Genomic DNA, 16,767 nt, shown 5'->3' with positions numbered 1-16,767 from the left:
ATTTTATATTTCATTAAAACTTCTTAATTCCAACATTTACTAGGCAAAAATTGTCATATTGTATTATTCATACTGAAATGTGTTTTCATTTCATTTTTTTTTTTTTTTTTTTTTTAAGGGTTTCAAATTTAGGCTTTATATAAGCCTATTGAGATGACTTTAACCTCCATCTTATGTATTTTGATCAGCTTATCAATATGAAACACTTGATGAGTGATTTTTTATCTTTTTTGCCTCAATTTCTTGATAAAATCTCGGTTTAAGAAGAGTTATTATTCTATTGTTATTTGCTATTACAAACCTACTCCGCCACCTTACATTAAAATGCGTATGATAAATTAGTTTAAAGAATAGAATTACTCACAGGAAATGTGAGCATCTTTTCCTACTGGTTTCGTTCGTTTGCTGTTCACGTTTATCTTGATCAGACTATAATGCAAATTAGATCTCTCCCCAAACACCAGTAATAGGGCCTTCTTACCACAAGATTCACGCAGCCCCAAGCATACAAAGTTAAAACCACTAACCATAAAGGTCAAGGAACATGTCTTACAGTCTATAATGCAACATATAATCCAAGTTCCTCCAGATCGTACCAAAAGCTGCAGAATCTAAGGCCTATTCTAACATCATACAGCTCCATTCCACTACATACAATAATCAACTCTAGCATCAACAACACTAAAATTACAGTCATCCGAGGGATCCCAATTTTCCGAAGACAGAAAGAAAAGAAAAAAGGAGGATGGGAGTGTAACAAAAGGACTAACGGGCAAGCTAGGAAGGTAGTACAGTACATTCAGCAGCTCACAGGGGCGGGTGACGGTTGCTGGGGGGTATCAGCTGGCCCCACTTGGTTAACCTTACCATTTTCCGTCACTTCCCCGTCATTTTTCTTGACTTTCTCCTCAGCATCAACATTAGATTTTCCATCCTTCTCTGATAAAACTTGTTTATCTTTGATCTCTCCCTTGGATGCTGCTGCGAGTCCATTGGGATTTTCTTGCTTTGCTTTCCCATTTGCTTCTCCAGCAAGCTTTTCACTTTTAGTTGCCTCAGTAGCCACAGCTCCTTCAGCTAGCTTTTCATCTGCTGCTACTGCAACATCCTGCTGTTTAACATGTTCCTCAATTTGGGTTTTATCAGCATCCGGAGCTTCTGCAGAAGCATTAGTACTCTTGTTTTCCTCGGCATCACTCTGGTTTTTCTCATCTTTACTAACATCTGCACTCTTTTGGTCAGTTTCTTCCTGTTTTTTATCTCCATTCTCGACCGGAGTTTCCTTGGAAACATCTTTCTCCTTCCCAGCTTCCGCATCTTCTTTCCCAGCTACCTCAGCATCTTGCATTTGAATTTCCTTGGTACCTTCAGCTTCTTCAGGAGCAGCTTCCTCTTCTTTGTTGTCCTTCTTTGTCCCCAGCGATTTTCGGCTACGTTTCTTCAGAGGCTCATTCTCTGATGGTGGAGTCGCCTTGACCTTCTCACTGATTCTTGCAGATCTCCTAGGAGTCTCACCAGTACCCCAATCAAACTCTGATATTGCAGGATTACCAGGGTTTGATTTTAGGTACTGCTCCAATTGTCTTTTGTTATTAATCTCCTCCCCAGTGGGAGCAATGAACATGACCTCATTCTTCCTAGGTGTTCCTCCTTTCTTGGGGAAGAACTGCAGAGAAACAGAAAGCAGGCTTATGTCAAGTGTTATACAACAAGAATTATGAGTTATAAACGTAATAAATTGAACTTCTCCTCATACATCCAATCATAAAAATGGCATTGTACAATAGGATTCAAGAAGCGTGTCTTACTTTAGATTGAAACATAGATATTTAAGAGAGAGAGAAAATATGGGCGGGGGGACAAAAAGTATATTGCAACACAATAAATGAATTCTCAGCTATCTTTGTGTAGAGTAATTTTAATGTCTTCACCGCTATCCCTGCATACCTCTATTGTACTATCAGGATCAGTCTTTTGTCAATTTTTCTTTCAGTCATTACATGAAATTGTCTAGAGATGCCATCAGTCAATAATTTATCAACTATATGAATTTGGCTGTCTTGGGATGAAACCAGATAATGCAATGGCATAATGTAGTAAGATTCAAACATGAATAATAAAAAGAACAATAAAGACATCATAATTAAAACATCTGATGCTTCTAGGGAGCAAAGAAACCCCATCAGTACCAACTTAACTCGAACATTGTAATCAACTAAAGACAGCATGACCTAACATCTTAACCAGAATAGTCATGAATTGATTGGATATTACAACAATACATGCACAAAATAAACTGCTTGTTCTTTTAGACATGTTTGGCTTTATGAATTATTGTTTAATTTTAACTAATCAAAATTCAAAAACGTAAGTAGCAAACGATGAAAATGTTTGACATGGGAGTTTTAATTAAAGAGTCAATGTATTAGTACTGTGACACCCCAGAAAGTTTGTTATGGATTGCCAACATTGAGTGGGTTGATCATAAAGGTTCTCATGGGTGCTAAGTGCTAAGTCCCACATTAGTTCCTTACTAAATGAGACTGGGGTTTATAAATGATTCTAAGGAGCTCCAATTGCAACTTGACTAGTCCTTTTGGAGTAGTAGCACAAATGTGGCTAATACTTTTCCTAGATTGCTACAAATGGTATAAGAGTAACCCAGTAACACCATATGGCGTTGGGCACTGCATGACATGGACATTAACTCTCACATCATGGATTTGAGTGGAGAATATTGTGACACCCCAGAAAGTTAATCCCACATTAGGAAGATTAATTGCTCACATTGAATGGGTAAATTATAAAGGTACTCATAGGTGCTAAGTGCTAAGTCTCACATAAGTGAGACTGGGTTTTATAAGTGATTCTAGGAAGTTTCAATTGTAATCTGGCTAGTCTTTTTGGTGATACAAAGATGTGGCTAGTGCTTTCCTTAGATCCTACAAGTACCCACTTTTCAAGCAAAACAACCAAGGCCCTATGTTATTGTCAGACCCTAACTTCTTGAAGCTTAACTAAATAAACCTAGAAAATATCTAACTTGTTCAAGACCATGCAACATTCTCCTGGGTTAAAACTACAAAATCACATGGTAAGACTACCATCATTTCTAGAGGAAAACGTGCAAGTTATGAAACTTTTCTAACCCACAAAGAAAGATTAACCGTTGGACTGAATAAACTTGGTTTGTTAAACCATAACTTTTTTATGGAATACTTGCCAATATTAACTTTAGAGGTTCTCCATCTACTGAAATACAAATTTGACAAGAGTGAAAGACTTCCCAGTTCAATATAATTAACTTTTATAGTCAGACAAAAGGAATTCTCCTGAATAGACATCTCTAAGATTTGTTTCTGATCTCCTGAATACACTTATTCTTTTCTCTCTCGATCCGAAACAAACCTTGGCTTGACCATCTGAGACCAGGTAAAGATTTAGTTACACATATTTTAGATAAGACACTAACTTATTCTTTCACCATGGCCACCATCTCTGCATTCTAAATATTCCACACTGTATGTGGGACAACTTTGTTCATATAGAATTCCAAAGGGAGTTCTGAAACCAACTAGTGGAGTGTCTGTACTATTAAGATAAATTAAATTAAGAATTAAATCTTGATGATCATTTATAATGCAGTGAAAAAAGGCATAAATGACGGCAAAGTCATTTGATACAGAACTTATGTTTATACAAAGTTTCCCTTTAGATTCTAAGAAATTAATTTTGCATATGCATCCAGTTCAATGACTCTACACACCAAGCAGGAGAAAAACATTTCTAAGGCAGAGTAAACTGAAAAGAAAAAAATCAACAATAAGAACATCATCCATAAAAATGAGTCTACTCTTTTAAGTACCAAAAAAAAAAACAGCTTGACAATGTAAGAGAATCAATATTCCTTTGCAAACTAGACAAAAAGAGAGCAACAAGCTCTCAACTAGTGCAGCTGAAGGATGAATAGTTCATTTAAATCCCTGAGCATTAAATTTCCACCACTCTGGGCATCTCTTCATTTCCCATGACTAATGTTATGGTGTTCCCCAAACCCCACCCCACAACGAAGAAAATAAATAAAACAAAAAATAAAAACTCTCATAAACCAAAGCCCAGCAGTATTAGTTCCCTAGATAAAGCCTGATTTGCCAGTAAACTCTATTAAGGGCCAAACCATACCAAAAACTAGAGGCAAACATGTCTCTTTGCATCATCCAACTTAATATAATTATGGTGTCGTCCTCATTCTAAAGCTAACATGCTCGAGAAACAAGAGAAATTGAGATACAAACTAGTTACTGGGAACAATATCAACCTCTGTAAAGGGCACTGCTGTCATCAAACAACATCATGCACCACCACTAGGAACAATGCTAGCAACTGGGGAACAATGTCAACGTTCTATAAATGCAAAAAGCAACTATAAGTTGTCCCTACAAAGTGAACATGCTAGGAAAACACCAAAAACATGGGAAAATAATTGAGAACAAATTAGAAAAGAACCATAACACATCAAAGTTACCAGTAACATTTAATGCTCCGCCAAAAGAATATTTTCATTTAGTTTCGTGCCCTTGCGTAAAAAAGACAATTTTCTAACCAATATATTGCACAGGCTTCTCTCTATCACTGTAGATACTAAAGTTGCGCATGGAAACCAAAACCTATTTGGCATAAGTAATTCAAAAAAGATCTCAAGCAAAAGGTCAAAGAATTATAAGAACCAGCAGCACTGGAAAACATATAAATTGAAATCCATATATCACAAGGCATTAAGGCAAGCAGACCAAAGCCTATTTTGGCTTTGGGGAAAAATAAAAGTTCTCAATATTTGGTTTTCAACTAAGACATCACAAAGTATAAGATCAAATCTAGGTATATGCTTCTGACTCCAGATTATTGTACTTGAATGAGTTTAAAACCTGTTTACTAATAAGAACCCCAAGTTCAATATTTGAGGAAAATATAGTGATGACCAGCATTTGATTACAGCAAATCCTACTGAGCAGCATACAATAATTTCTTCTGAGTAGATCCCCCTTTCATATAAGGTAGTACATCTCAGTAATACCATTCGACCACCAGTTTACACAGACCCAAATTGAGCTTTACAGTATATAAATAGGAGCATCACCCATTGCTCTTAGTCCAAAATTCCTAAGAAGCAATTAGGATCATATGGACCATAGCTAGGTCAGCATTGGTTTCAAGTTAGAGCAACCTAAAGTCCAAAAGACTAAAACTTAGTCCACTAATGATGGTCCCTGCATCCGGATCCTATAGAGAAAAGGGAATCTTAGAAACAGGCAAGTTACTCAGGTATCCTCTTTAATCCTGTGTTCCCTTGTATTGTCACTTCAGTGCCCCTCAAAGGGTCAATGAGAATTGAACATATAGGCATCTATAATTCAAAAACACAAGAAATGTCTCCATCAATAAAGAGAAAATTATGTGTGTATAAGAAAGGGAAATGATAGCCCTTTTGAATTTCCACTCAAATGATTTAGCTGCCAATTTGACAAATTTCCCAAAGATATTTACTGAAACTAATTAAAAATGAACATTAAGTTTCTTTAATGTTTGTAAAAATCAATTGGAGCAGAGAATTGAACATTTTAGAGAGTTTGCATGTAGTCAAACTACCTAATTAATAAGATTTAAAACTAGAATACAGAAATAGGTTGACTCCAACGGATTTACCAAAACATAAAAAGTAAAGAGTTAATGAAGCCAAAAATCATAACGATCATAAACAAAAGGAGAAACCCAAATTGAACAAAATCCTGGGCAATTTAGTACATGTATGAACTTTCATAAATGCATGCAGCAACATTACCAGAGGCAATGAAACTTTCAGCCTTCCTATTTTAAGTTAAAGAAAGCAAAAAAAAAAAAAAAATTCAGATCCCCAAAAAACCAAACAACTTTTCATGCTTGTACTATATTTGCTGCATTTTAAGAAGTATATCACAGCCTGTCCTTCCAAAAAATTACTAGTCACCAAATTCAATTTCAGTTTTCCTCACTAAGGCTAAGAAATCCTTTTGTTTTTTTCCTGAGCCTCTCAAAGCTGATTACTACATAGAAACACAAGTATCAGCAACCACAAAAAGCAGCATAGTACACAAAGTCTATAAGTCAAAGCATACCAAGATTAGACCAACAAAGACATCACTTAAGCCAAAAGGTGAGACTCACGAAACAAAGCCCGGCACAAACTTAGCTAATTCAATTTCTAAATGATGGAGGCAGAAATTAAGCAAACAAAGACAAAATTCTCTGCTCAGACATTTTCTGGAAGGGAATAGAAATTTCAAATGAACTCCTTCTAACATTTTCTTCTGCTCTGAAACCCAATTTTTCAGTCCAAAAATTGTTTTTTTACACTATTACAAACCAAATAAATTACTAGTCAGCCAGAGAAAGGAGCAACATTTAAAATCTTTTTTCAAAAAAAAAAAAAGAAAAGAACAAAAATCGACAATTTTGCCAGAAAACCCTAAACACAAAATCATTCCCACGACACAAAATTCATCCAAAAACCCTAGCTTACCTAAAAAAGAAAAGGCTACTCAACCTACCAAATTCCACCACATAATTTTACCAAAAAGCAAAATTCCACCCCCTAAAACAGGACACTAGCCTAAAATTAGCAAATTCCAGATACCAAACATAAAATTTCAAGAAAGCTCAAAACTGAAACAACAAAGTACAAGTATTTCTATCTCTAGAGAGAGAGAGAGAGAGACCAGTTTCTTCCAAGCAGAGGGAGCTGGAAGCTCCACTGAAAGAACTTCCTCCTGGGCTCCACTTTGTGCTTCCTTCTCCATTTTCACCTGCAACACAAAACCCTCTCACGAACAATACCAAAGCTCCTCTCTCTCTCTTTGTGTGTGTGTGTGTGTGGTAAGAAGAGAGTCACAAAAACCGTTGGGAGTGTGTTAGATAGCTCCTCTCTCTCTCTCTCTCTTTCTCAAACCGTCACGTTAGTACAACGACAGAACTGATAAACTCACCCAGAAGGTACCAACACTTTTGGTAGATTTTTCTATGATGGAACAAGATTTAAACGCGACCGACCAATCAAAAGGTTGGTATTGGTCCGTTAAAGCTGATTTTCGCCTCGTACTAACCAACTTTTGTTTCAAATGCCCTATTTTTTTATTGTGCAACGTGTCCAAATCGTAGAGTGGAATTAAAGATTTTCATAAATCCCCCAATTGCACCCTATGGTCCACGATGCCCAATGTCCACTCTTGATTTGGGGAATTAATCCACGCCCATACGCGGCGCGTGAAGTCAACCATTAATGTTCTTAAAAATCTTTTCATTCTTTTTTTTTTTTTTTTCTCTTTCTTTTTACATGTGAAAAATATTTTGTACAATAATTTGCTAAAAATCGGTTACATGTAAGAAGGATTGAAGAGGAGTTCACACGATGCACTTTCATAATAAAATATATATATTTTTTGGACCGCCTTATTTTGTCAAAGAAGCGTAATAATATAGACAAAAATTTCTTAAAAACTTAATGATAAGAAACTCTTACAAATTAGTATTTAAAAGTAATATGAGTCTTTTAGGTATGCAAGTACATAATTTCTTGATAATGCTATTAAAACAAGACAGAAATTTCTTACAAATCAACCTCTAAAAGTGGCGTGTTTTTTATTATGTGAGAATAACTTTTTTTAACAGCATGTACTTTTCGCATATATTTTTAATAGCTTAAAAGATCGGTTTGTAAGAACTTTTTGCAAAACAATTTATACAAAATTTATGTAAAAAAAAATGAATTTGAGAATATATTTTTCACATATCAAGAAATAGATGTAATTTATAGAGGTTAGAATTTATGCCCTAATAATATTGGAAAATAATAGAAAAAAAAAATTTGGGAAAATCGAAATTTTGACTGTGCACGCGCTTACGTAGAAGAGAGGGGGCAGTGGCAGTCCATGGATGACGCTCGCTCACGTGGTAAAGGAGGGCCACCTGTCGCACGTACGTGAAAGGTTTCGGATAACGCATTTGTTAAGTGGATTGGAACATGGAGTTGAGGTCCGAAACGAGACCGTCTTCACCGCAGTTATGTTAACGGTTAATTTACTTGTAGTGTCCATCCATATCCCTAGCAACCTAGGTCGCTTGGTATCTATTCGAGTAAATGAGTAATACTCGACATCATCACCTTTTTAAAGTAAAATTAAGTTAAATACCTTTTTACTTCATGTAATTTTAAAATTTTTTTTTTGTTCTTTCAGTTTTTTTTTTTTATAATGAATGGTATTTATGCTAGGAGAAAAAATTAAGATCGTACCTCCGTTTATTTTTCGGTCCAAAACTGACAGATTTCTACGTCAGAGACATGTGGCACCATTAAAATTGCGACACGTGTCTACCATATTTTTTTTATATTTTTTTAATTTTGAGGCTTTTAAAAAAAAAAAAAAAAAAATGTAGGGGTGGCTTAGCTACTTCTTTTGGCCACATGGGAGTGGTTCAGCCACCAGTAAAGGCCAAAATGGGGTGGCCGAAACCACTTACATTTGGCTTGTGGTGGCTATTTGGCATGGGGTGGTTCCGACCCCCAAGAGCCAAAATATATATATATATTTTTTTTTTCACTTTGGACCTTAAGGGTGGCCGAACCAACCCAGGCCAAATGGGGATGGCCGAGCCACCCCCATTTTAGTCCTTAGAGGTGGCTGAACCACTCTCATTGCCCTTGAGGGTGTTTCGGCCACCCTCATGTGGCCCAAAGCCACCCCTAAATTTTTTTTTTTTATTTTTTAGAAAAAAAAAAAAAAAAAAAAAAAAAAAAAAAGAAAAGAGGGGGGGCTTCAAAATTTATTTTTTAAAAAAAAAAAATTAAATCTACGTGTCGCAATTTTAATGGTGTCACATGTCACTGATGTGAAAATTCGTCAATTTTAAACGGAAAAATGAATACAAGTATCATCTCCGTCTTTTCCCATAGCACAGGTACCTATGAAGAAAATAAAAACTAATGGTGCAAAAATAAAGGTTTTAAATCACAAGGGGTGTAAGGTATTTTTTTTTTTTTTTTAATTGAGGCGAAGGTAAAGGTGTAAGGTATTTAACCCTAAATCTTAATCATTATTTTCAAATCTAATGATTTAGATTTTGTCATATTCAGCATTTATTGGTTTTAAAAACATGAAGAAAAAAAATGCTAAATATTGATGTGATAAATATGATAAATACTGAGTTGTTAAAAGTGATACAGATATGAAAATAATAGTTGAAAAAAAAAAAAAAAAAAAAAAAAAAAAAAAAAAAAACACCCCTACTCATGACAATACCTTATAAACTTTATAAAGTGGTAGTAAAAATTAGTTATTGAGTTTTTATTATTATTATTTTACAAGTGCGGATGTAATTGTTAATTTTTATTCTTAATGGTTGTAAAAAATTATTGGAGAGAATTACCTTCATTTAATATATTTAAATACTTTTAGAAAAAAAAAAAAATTGATTGTTTGTTTTATTAGAATGAAATCTCGGCATTAAAAAAATTCTCTGTTTCTCTAAAAGTTGTTCCTTCCTTTTCCCTACACCTGATAAAAAGGGCAAAAATGAGAATATAATATATAAATAGAAGTGGGTAATAATATTTAAAGCTATGCGCGCCCACATTAACAAGAGGACGCCGTGATCTAACAACGATTGCAACTCATATAATCACACAGTAGGTCCCATTATAGAGAATATACTTTGTGTTCATAGAATCTCTTTTGAGTTTTAAGAAATTATATAATACTCTTTAATTTCTTTTTTTTTTTTTTTTTTTTTTTTGAACACTGAATGAACTTCATTAACTGAAAGAACCATTACAACTTAGAGACCAAGCAGTCTCTAAGAGAAGCAGACGAGATGAACAAAGGCAAAACCTCAATCCAACAACAGGAAAAACACATAGAGGCAGCCTTTCTAGCTAACAAATAGGCAACTACATTAGCTTCTCTACAATAGTGAGACCAATTACAAACAGAGAAACAAGAAACTTTTTGTTTAATTTCCAACAGAAAATGCCCAACACGATCTTGCTGTCCATCTTCATTGCAAATCCCTTTAATGACCCGTAGGGAGTCCCCTTCACAAACAATATTAGCAAGGCCTAATTCAAGGCAAAAATCAAGAGCAAAGAGAGCAGCCATGGCCTCTGCTAATCTGCTAATAAAGAGTCTGCCAGCATTTTCTGAGCACTACATTTAGCCCCCATAACAATACCTTCCTCATTCCTTATCACACAACCCAGGCCAATCACCCCCTCCTTTATATTTACTGAAGCATCCCAATTCACCTTCCAAAAACCCATATCAGGAAGTTTCCACACTTTTCCTCCAGTTAAGTCTTGACCAACAAGGGTCCTTAACACAGATTCCTTCCTGTTAAAAGTGCTAAAATCATCAATCAATCTAGAGGCTTCCTTAAATACCACCATAGGAGCAGAGAACTGCTCCTCAAATATAAGTCGGTTTCTTCTCAGCCAAATTTTATGAAACACAGCCACTGCAAGGCTCAACAAGTCATCATTAAGTTTATCAAATAAATATGAAACAAGTTCAAACATATCAGAAAAAACAGAAGGGCACTTCTAAAATAAAATAGGGCCATAACTCCATACATCTTGAGCCCCAGGACAGTTCCATAAAGCATGGACAATAGACTCTTCTACTAAATTACAACAAGGGCAAAGAGAGTTATCAACCACACTTTTTTTCAATAAAGTCTGCCTGGAAGGTAAACAATTTTGACAAGCTCTCCACATAAAAATTTTCAAATAATTTGGAGCTTTAATAGCCCAGAGACACTTCCAGAAGACATTTCTATTAGAATTGTATGAGCATTCCCCTTTTTTACTTTGCAACAAATCCCAACCCAAGTGATAAGCACTCCTAACTGAAAACACACTATTTGAAGTACCATCCCAAATAATTTTATCTGGAGGCAAAGAAGGGCACAAAGGGATATTCTTAATCCTATTGGCAATATAAGCAGGAAAAGAATTGTCAATAAGAGAACCCTTCCACCCCTTAGTAGAAATATCAATAAGATCCGAGACCTTTGCATCAGGAGATAAAACAGAGCCAAAAGAATAACACATCGGACCCATTTTTGGCAACCATCTATCACCCCATATTTTAATAGAATTACCATCCCCAATTCTCCAAGTAATACCATGGGAAATAAGGTCTCTTGCAGCTAAAAAACTTCTCCATATAAAAGAAGGTCTTTTTCCAAGAGCAGAGGCTAGAAAAGGATGAATTTGGGAAGTATTTGGCTTCAATAATCTGTGAAATCAGAGAATTCGGGTGTTGCATCAACCTCCAACACTGTTTTGTCAAAAGGGCTTTATTAAACATCAACAAATCCCTAAAGCCAAGCCCTCCAGCAGATTTCGCTCTTCCCATCCTAACCCAACTCATCCAATGGATTTTTGAACCATTATTAAAGTGCCCCCACCAAAAGGACTGCATTAACTGATTCAACTCCTTACAAAGACTGGCAGGAAAAAGGAAAACACTCATAGCATAAGAGGGAGTAGCCTGCACCACAGCCTTTAACAAAACTTCCTTACCCGCCAAAGTTAGTAACTTAGACTTCCAATTATTCAATTTCCTAATAACCTTTTCTTTGATCTCCTTAAAAGCCAGATTCCTATTTTTACCCACCAAAGTAGGCAGACCCAAGTAAGAGTCATAGCTGTTAGCCTCCCCAAGGCCGAAAGAAGCCTTAATCTCTTCTCTTCTAGACTGACAAGTGTTTCTACTGAAAAAAACAGTAGTCTTGGCCAAATTAATTCTCTGGCCAGAACTAATTCTCTGGCCAGAACCTCTTTCATAAGTCTCTATGAGATTCAACAGCCTTCTCCATTCAACTTTATTAGCCTTACAAAAAACAAGGCTGTCATCAGCAAAAAACAAATGAGTAATCTTAGGGCCCTTTTTAGAAGTGGGAACACCCGAAATACAACCTCTCATCTGTACATTATGAAGGAGAGTACTAAAGACTTCAGCACAAATGATAAAGAGATAAGGAGAGATAGGATCTCCTTGTCTCAAACCCCTTGAAGGAAAGATTTTTCCCACCACATTTCCATTAACTACCACCGAATAATTAACAGTTGTAACACAAGCCATAATCATCCTAACCCAAACAGGAGCAAAACCCAACTTAAACATAACAGCCTCCAAAAACGACCACTCAACCCTATCATAAGCTTTACTCATATCAAGCTTCACCCCCATATACCCAGATCTGCCCCACAGTCTAGTTTGCATAGTATGCAGAGTCTCATAGGCAGCAATGATATTATCAGAGATTAACCTACCCGAAATAAAAGCACTTTGTGAACCAGAGATAATACAGGGCAGAATTCTTTTCAGCCTATTAGCAAGAATCTTGGACAAGATTTTGTAAGTTACATTACAAAGGCTAATAGGCCGAAAGTCATTAACCGAAATGGGGTTTTTAGTTTTTGGAACAAGGGCAATAACAGTAGCATTTATAGAGGCATTCAAATTACAATTGTCAAAAAAATACGAAATAGCATCACATACCTCTTGGTGCAAAATTTCCCAATTTTGCTGAAAGAAACAAGCAGGAAAACCGTCTGGTCCTGGAGCTTTAAGAGGATCCATTTGATTAAGGGCAGTTTGAATTTCCTCCAAGGTCACTGGAGCAAGTTGATAAGCGTTGAATGTTTACATTCAAAGCCCCTTAATTTACATATGTTAAACCCTAGTTTGTGTTGTTAAATAACGTGTTAGTATGTTTTAGTGTTTCATCTCTTTTTTAGGTCTTAATTGAAAAACAAGAAAAAATCAACAAGTTAAGCCTAATGAAGATATGTGAAGTTCAAGTGTTTCTGCCTAGAAGAGAAAAAATCGATCAAGTATATTCGATCGATCGACATTTCCTTGAGAAAATAAATCGATCGATCTACATTCGATCTATCGAAATCTCCGAGGCAAAATAAGTCGATCGATCGACTTCGGATATTTCAGAAAGATCTACAGATGTCGGCAGCTTTTTGTGTGGCTCAAATTCATCCTCAAGTTGTGCGGTTCTAATCAAAAGTTGTCACCATCATTTTGTGCGGCTGAGAGTGATTGTTTGAGTTTGGTTTTTCGTACCAAATCCTCCATAAATAGAGGATGGACGTGTGGGTTAAAAGATAGTTAGTTTTAGTTGATAAATTTTATTTGGAGCTTTTGTGCATTCAAGTGATGCACTCTTTTCTTCATGTTTTCCAGAGAGCTAGTTTCAAGGTATGTTTATGCTGTAATTTAGTCTAAACTCGTTTTTATAGTAAAGTGAAGTTGGAGTTTGAGTTATTCAAGTGTTCTTTATAATTTCCTTATATTTCCAGCACTTCTTTCTTCTTCTTCCTTTTACTTTTGTGTTATTTTATGTTGAAAACAATTCTGGAATCCTTAGATTCCAGAGCCCATAGCTTGTTCTTTAATGTTCTACTTAGAATTTCTTTTCTTTAAAGCTTGTTTTTGAGTATCTTTTTAGTTGTTAAAGTAGATTCAATAATTAAAGTTAGTAGTTTTTACATCTTATTAGTGTGGGTTGTAGTTTTTATATCCTCTAGAGTAATGGGTTCTTCTTCTTCTATAAGAGAATTCCATAACTCCATGAGTAGCTAATTTAGTTGTAGGGTGTTGATGAACTCTCTCTAAGGGCCATGGGGTAGATTGTGTTGTTCTTGAATTTCTATACAAGTGTAATGATTACATAACCTAAGGATGGTTGTGTAATGGTGCTTATGACATAATTTATGTGAATTTGATAAACTCATGCTAGGGAACACATATCTCTCCACACTCTTTCTAGTTTAATTATTGCTTAAATGTTTTTCCATTCTAGTGTAAGTTTAGGTGGAGATTATGTGTTGAACTAAGATGATTTATGCTTTTTCCATGAATGTGTATGCTTATTAATAGACCTTATAATCCATACTAGGGAGCATGAATCATTCAATCCTAGATATAGGTTGAATGACTTTTGTATGAATAGATGGTTTATCATTGTCTTTAACTAAAGTAATTTCATATTGAGGTCGTCGTGTGATTGACAATCATTACGCGCTCGTATTGCATTTGTGAAAGAAATCCGAGAGGAATACAATATACCATGTGCTTAAGGATTGAGTGAAATCAATGCCCTACACTTTCCTTATTCTTAGACTTTTCATTATTACTTGTTTAGCTTAGTGTTAGAACAAAACAAATCATCTTTTTCATAATTAAATTAGGTAACGTTTTAGGTACTTCATAACTTGAACAACCTTCCAATCCTTGTGGTACGATACCCTCCTTAGTACTATACTACAAAGTCCCGTACTATTGCGAGTGGTTAAAAATATTAAAATCCACGTAGTTGTGAAAACCGATTAAGTGTAAAACCAAATTCCTATTTTTAAATCATCGGTTGGATCGCTACCACAAGTAGACTTTGATTCATTTCAGAAGAGACTTTTGGAGTAATTGCATTGATACAAGGGCCAATCTCCTCAACTGCTTCCGCCTTATACAACCATTGAAAATATCTAACAAAAGCTCCTTCAATACCTTCTTGGGAATACCATCTCTTCCCATCCAAGTCAACAATCTCTTTCACCGAATTTCTACATTTCTTTTGAGATGCACATGCATGAAAATACTTGGTATTTCTATCCCCAAACTTTAGCCAATTTTCCTTGGCCCTTTGCCTCCATTTAAGCTCTTGAACTTCCAATAATCGGTCCAGATTTTCCTTTAACAAATTTTCCTTCTCAATATTTCTAGGATCCCCTTCCTGTTGCACCATATTTAATTCTTCCTCCACCTGCTTTATAGCCAGACATTCCTTGTCATCAAAAATTCTAGCCCAACATTTATAATTCATTCTACAATTATCCAACCTATTCTTTAGGTTCACCCACTTATCATCACCAAAACTTCTATTCTTCACCTTTCAAACTCTGCGCACCATGTTTTTATGATCCGCATGTTTTATCCATCCAGCTTCAAACAGAAATCTCCTATTCTTTTTCCATGGTATACTACTGGAGCTATCAAAGGAGATAACTAAAGGGCTATGGTCAGAGCAATATCTAGGCATAACTTCCACATCAACCAAGTTAAAAACCCTACTCCACTCCATATTGGCAACAGCCCCATCCAAACGCTCCAAAGTGAGATCCCTACCATCTCTTCCATTAGACCACGTAAATTTCTGCCCTTTGTATCCCGAATCCCACAGATAACAATCACTCAAGGTATTATGAAACAACATCATCTGCCTCCTAGATCTACTAGACTGACTAGATTTCTCCCCTAAAGACAGAATTTCATTGAAATCACCACAGACTAACCAGGGAGAAGGATGTAAATCAGCCAGAGATCTAAGCAACGACCAGGATTCTTGCCTTTTCATAGGATTCGGGTTTCCATAGAAACCAGTAAATTTCCAACTAAAACCAGGATTAGTAAATTTAATGATAGCATTCACATGTTGTTGGCTAAAATTCTGGATTTCCAAATCAAGATCAGACCCCCATAACAACATCAATCCACCACTACGCCCCTTACAATTAACACAAAACATGTTCTGAAATCCAAGCTTAATTCTCAGAAAATCAACCCTCCTCTGAATAACTTTAGTTTCCATCAAGAAAACTAAAGTGGGTCTCTTCATCTTCACCAAATGGCAAAGACTTCGAACTGTCCGGGGGTTCCCAAGCCCCCGACAGTTCCAACTTAAAACAATCATTGCAACCGGCGGGGCTGCTCCACAGCCACCGCCGAAACATTTTTTGCTTTCTTAGCATGCCCAAAATCTTCAAAACCCCCGGAGGAAGAGAAAAAGGAGCTGGACTCTTCATCAGCAAGATTAACCTCATCTCTCAAAAGCGCTTGACTTCTAGCTCTTTTCTTCCAATTTGTCCTACCACCCTTCCAGCTAAGGATCACCTGCTCCCTCTCCTCTGATAACTCCAGATTTAAGTTATGAACCGCCTGAACATCAGCTGCACCCGGTAGAGAAGTTCCACTTTCCACAGGATTATTTCGAAAATTTTTTAACGAAATGAAATTCTCCACATACTTATCAATATTGCCCACAATTTTCTCTCATTCCATACAACCTTTTGCCGAATTCCAGTGCCCAAGAAATTTAGTCTGAGCAATGTCCTTTTTCTCCCCAGAAATCAGACTTTTATCAGGGGCAATACTGGAAACTTCTAATCTATTAACAGGACAAGACTGGACCAAGGCCTTCTCACTCATCCTACTCTCCAGATGGCTGGTCTTTAGTCGTTTATCAGACTGTTCAACATACTGTTGAACCTCCAGCTCTTTTCGACTTGCAATATCCTCCACACACCTCACCCCATGGTCAACTTTTCGCCCATGACTTCTGACACTAAGAACAGCCTTTTCCACACTAGTCATTTCAATCTCCTTCCCTCTTGCATCTTCTCCCAATGAAAGGACACGTTCCTCTTCCAAACCACGAGAATTGACCATAGACCCTGATCCCTCTTGGTCCGAAAGATCCCCACCATACACCTGCTCTCCCAAAATCAGACCATTGGGATTTGGAATGATGCCACCCGAGTTCAAAACACCATGCGAGGAAGAGCAGCCCCCCTTCTCAGCAACACCGCCTATCTTCCCCAACCCATTTCCACCATTGTGCACAGACAAAACACAATCCTTTTGGTCTTTTTTCTTGCCACTATACTCT

The 16,767-nt window shown here is 36.2% G+C and overlaps 2 protein-coding genes across 2 annotated transcripts; both read right to left on the bottom strand.

Moving 5' to 3' along the window:
* Positions 1–502: 502 nt before the first annotated feature.
* On the bottom strand, positions 503–6,962 carry LOC133863548 (methyl-CpG-binding domain-containing protein 11). Its single transcript, XM_062299534.1, has 2 exons — positions 6,753–6,962; positions 503–1,666 (listed from the first exon to the last, which is right to left on the bottom strand). The coding sequence occupies exons 1-2, from the start codon at positions 6,831–6,833 to the stop codon at positions 800–802; spliced, it is 948 nt and encodes a 315-aa protein (XP_062155518.1). The 5' UTR covers positions 6,834–6,962; the 3' UTR covers positions 503–799.
* A 2,895-nt stretch (positions 6,963–9,857) lies between these two features.
* LOC133863289 (uncharacterized) lies at positions 9,858–15,717 on the bottom strand. The gene is made up of 6 exons (XM_062299240.1): positions 15,010–15,717; positions 14,610–14,865; positions 11,185–12,706; positions 10,954–11,009; positions 10,258–10,539; positions 9,858–10,144 (listed from the first exon to the last, which is right to left on the bottom strand). Exons 1-6 carry the CDS (start codon positions 15,715–15,717, stop codon positions 9,858–9,860), a joined length of 3,111 nt encoding a protein of 1,036 aa, XP_062155224.1.
* Positions 15,718–16,767: the final 1,050 nt, after the last annotated feature.

Source organism: Alnus glutinosa, chromosome 3 (genome assembly GCF_958979055.1).
Source record: "Alnus glutinosa chromosome 3, dhAlnGlut1.1, whole genome shotgun sequence".
NCBI classification, from domain to species: Eukaryota; Viridiplantae; Streptophyta; class Magnoliopsida; order Fagales; family Betulaceae; genus Alnus; species Alnus glutinosa.
This window is presented reverse-complemented; position numbering and strand designations above follow the sequence as displayed.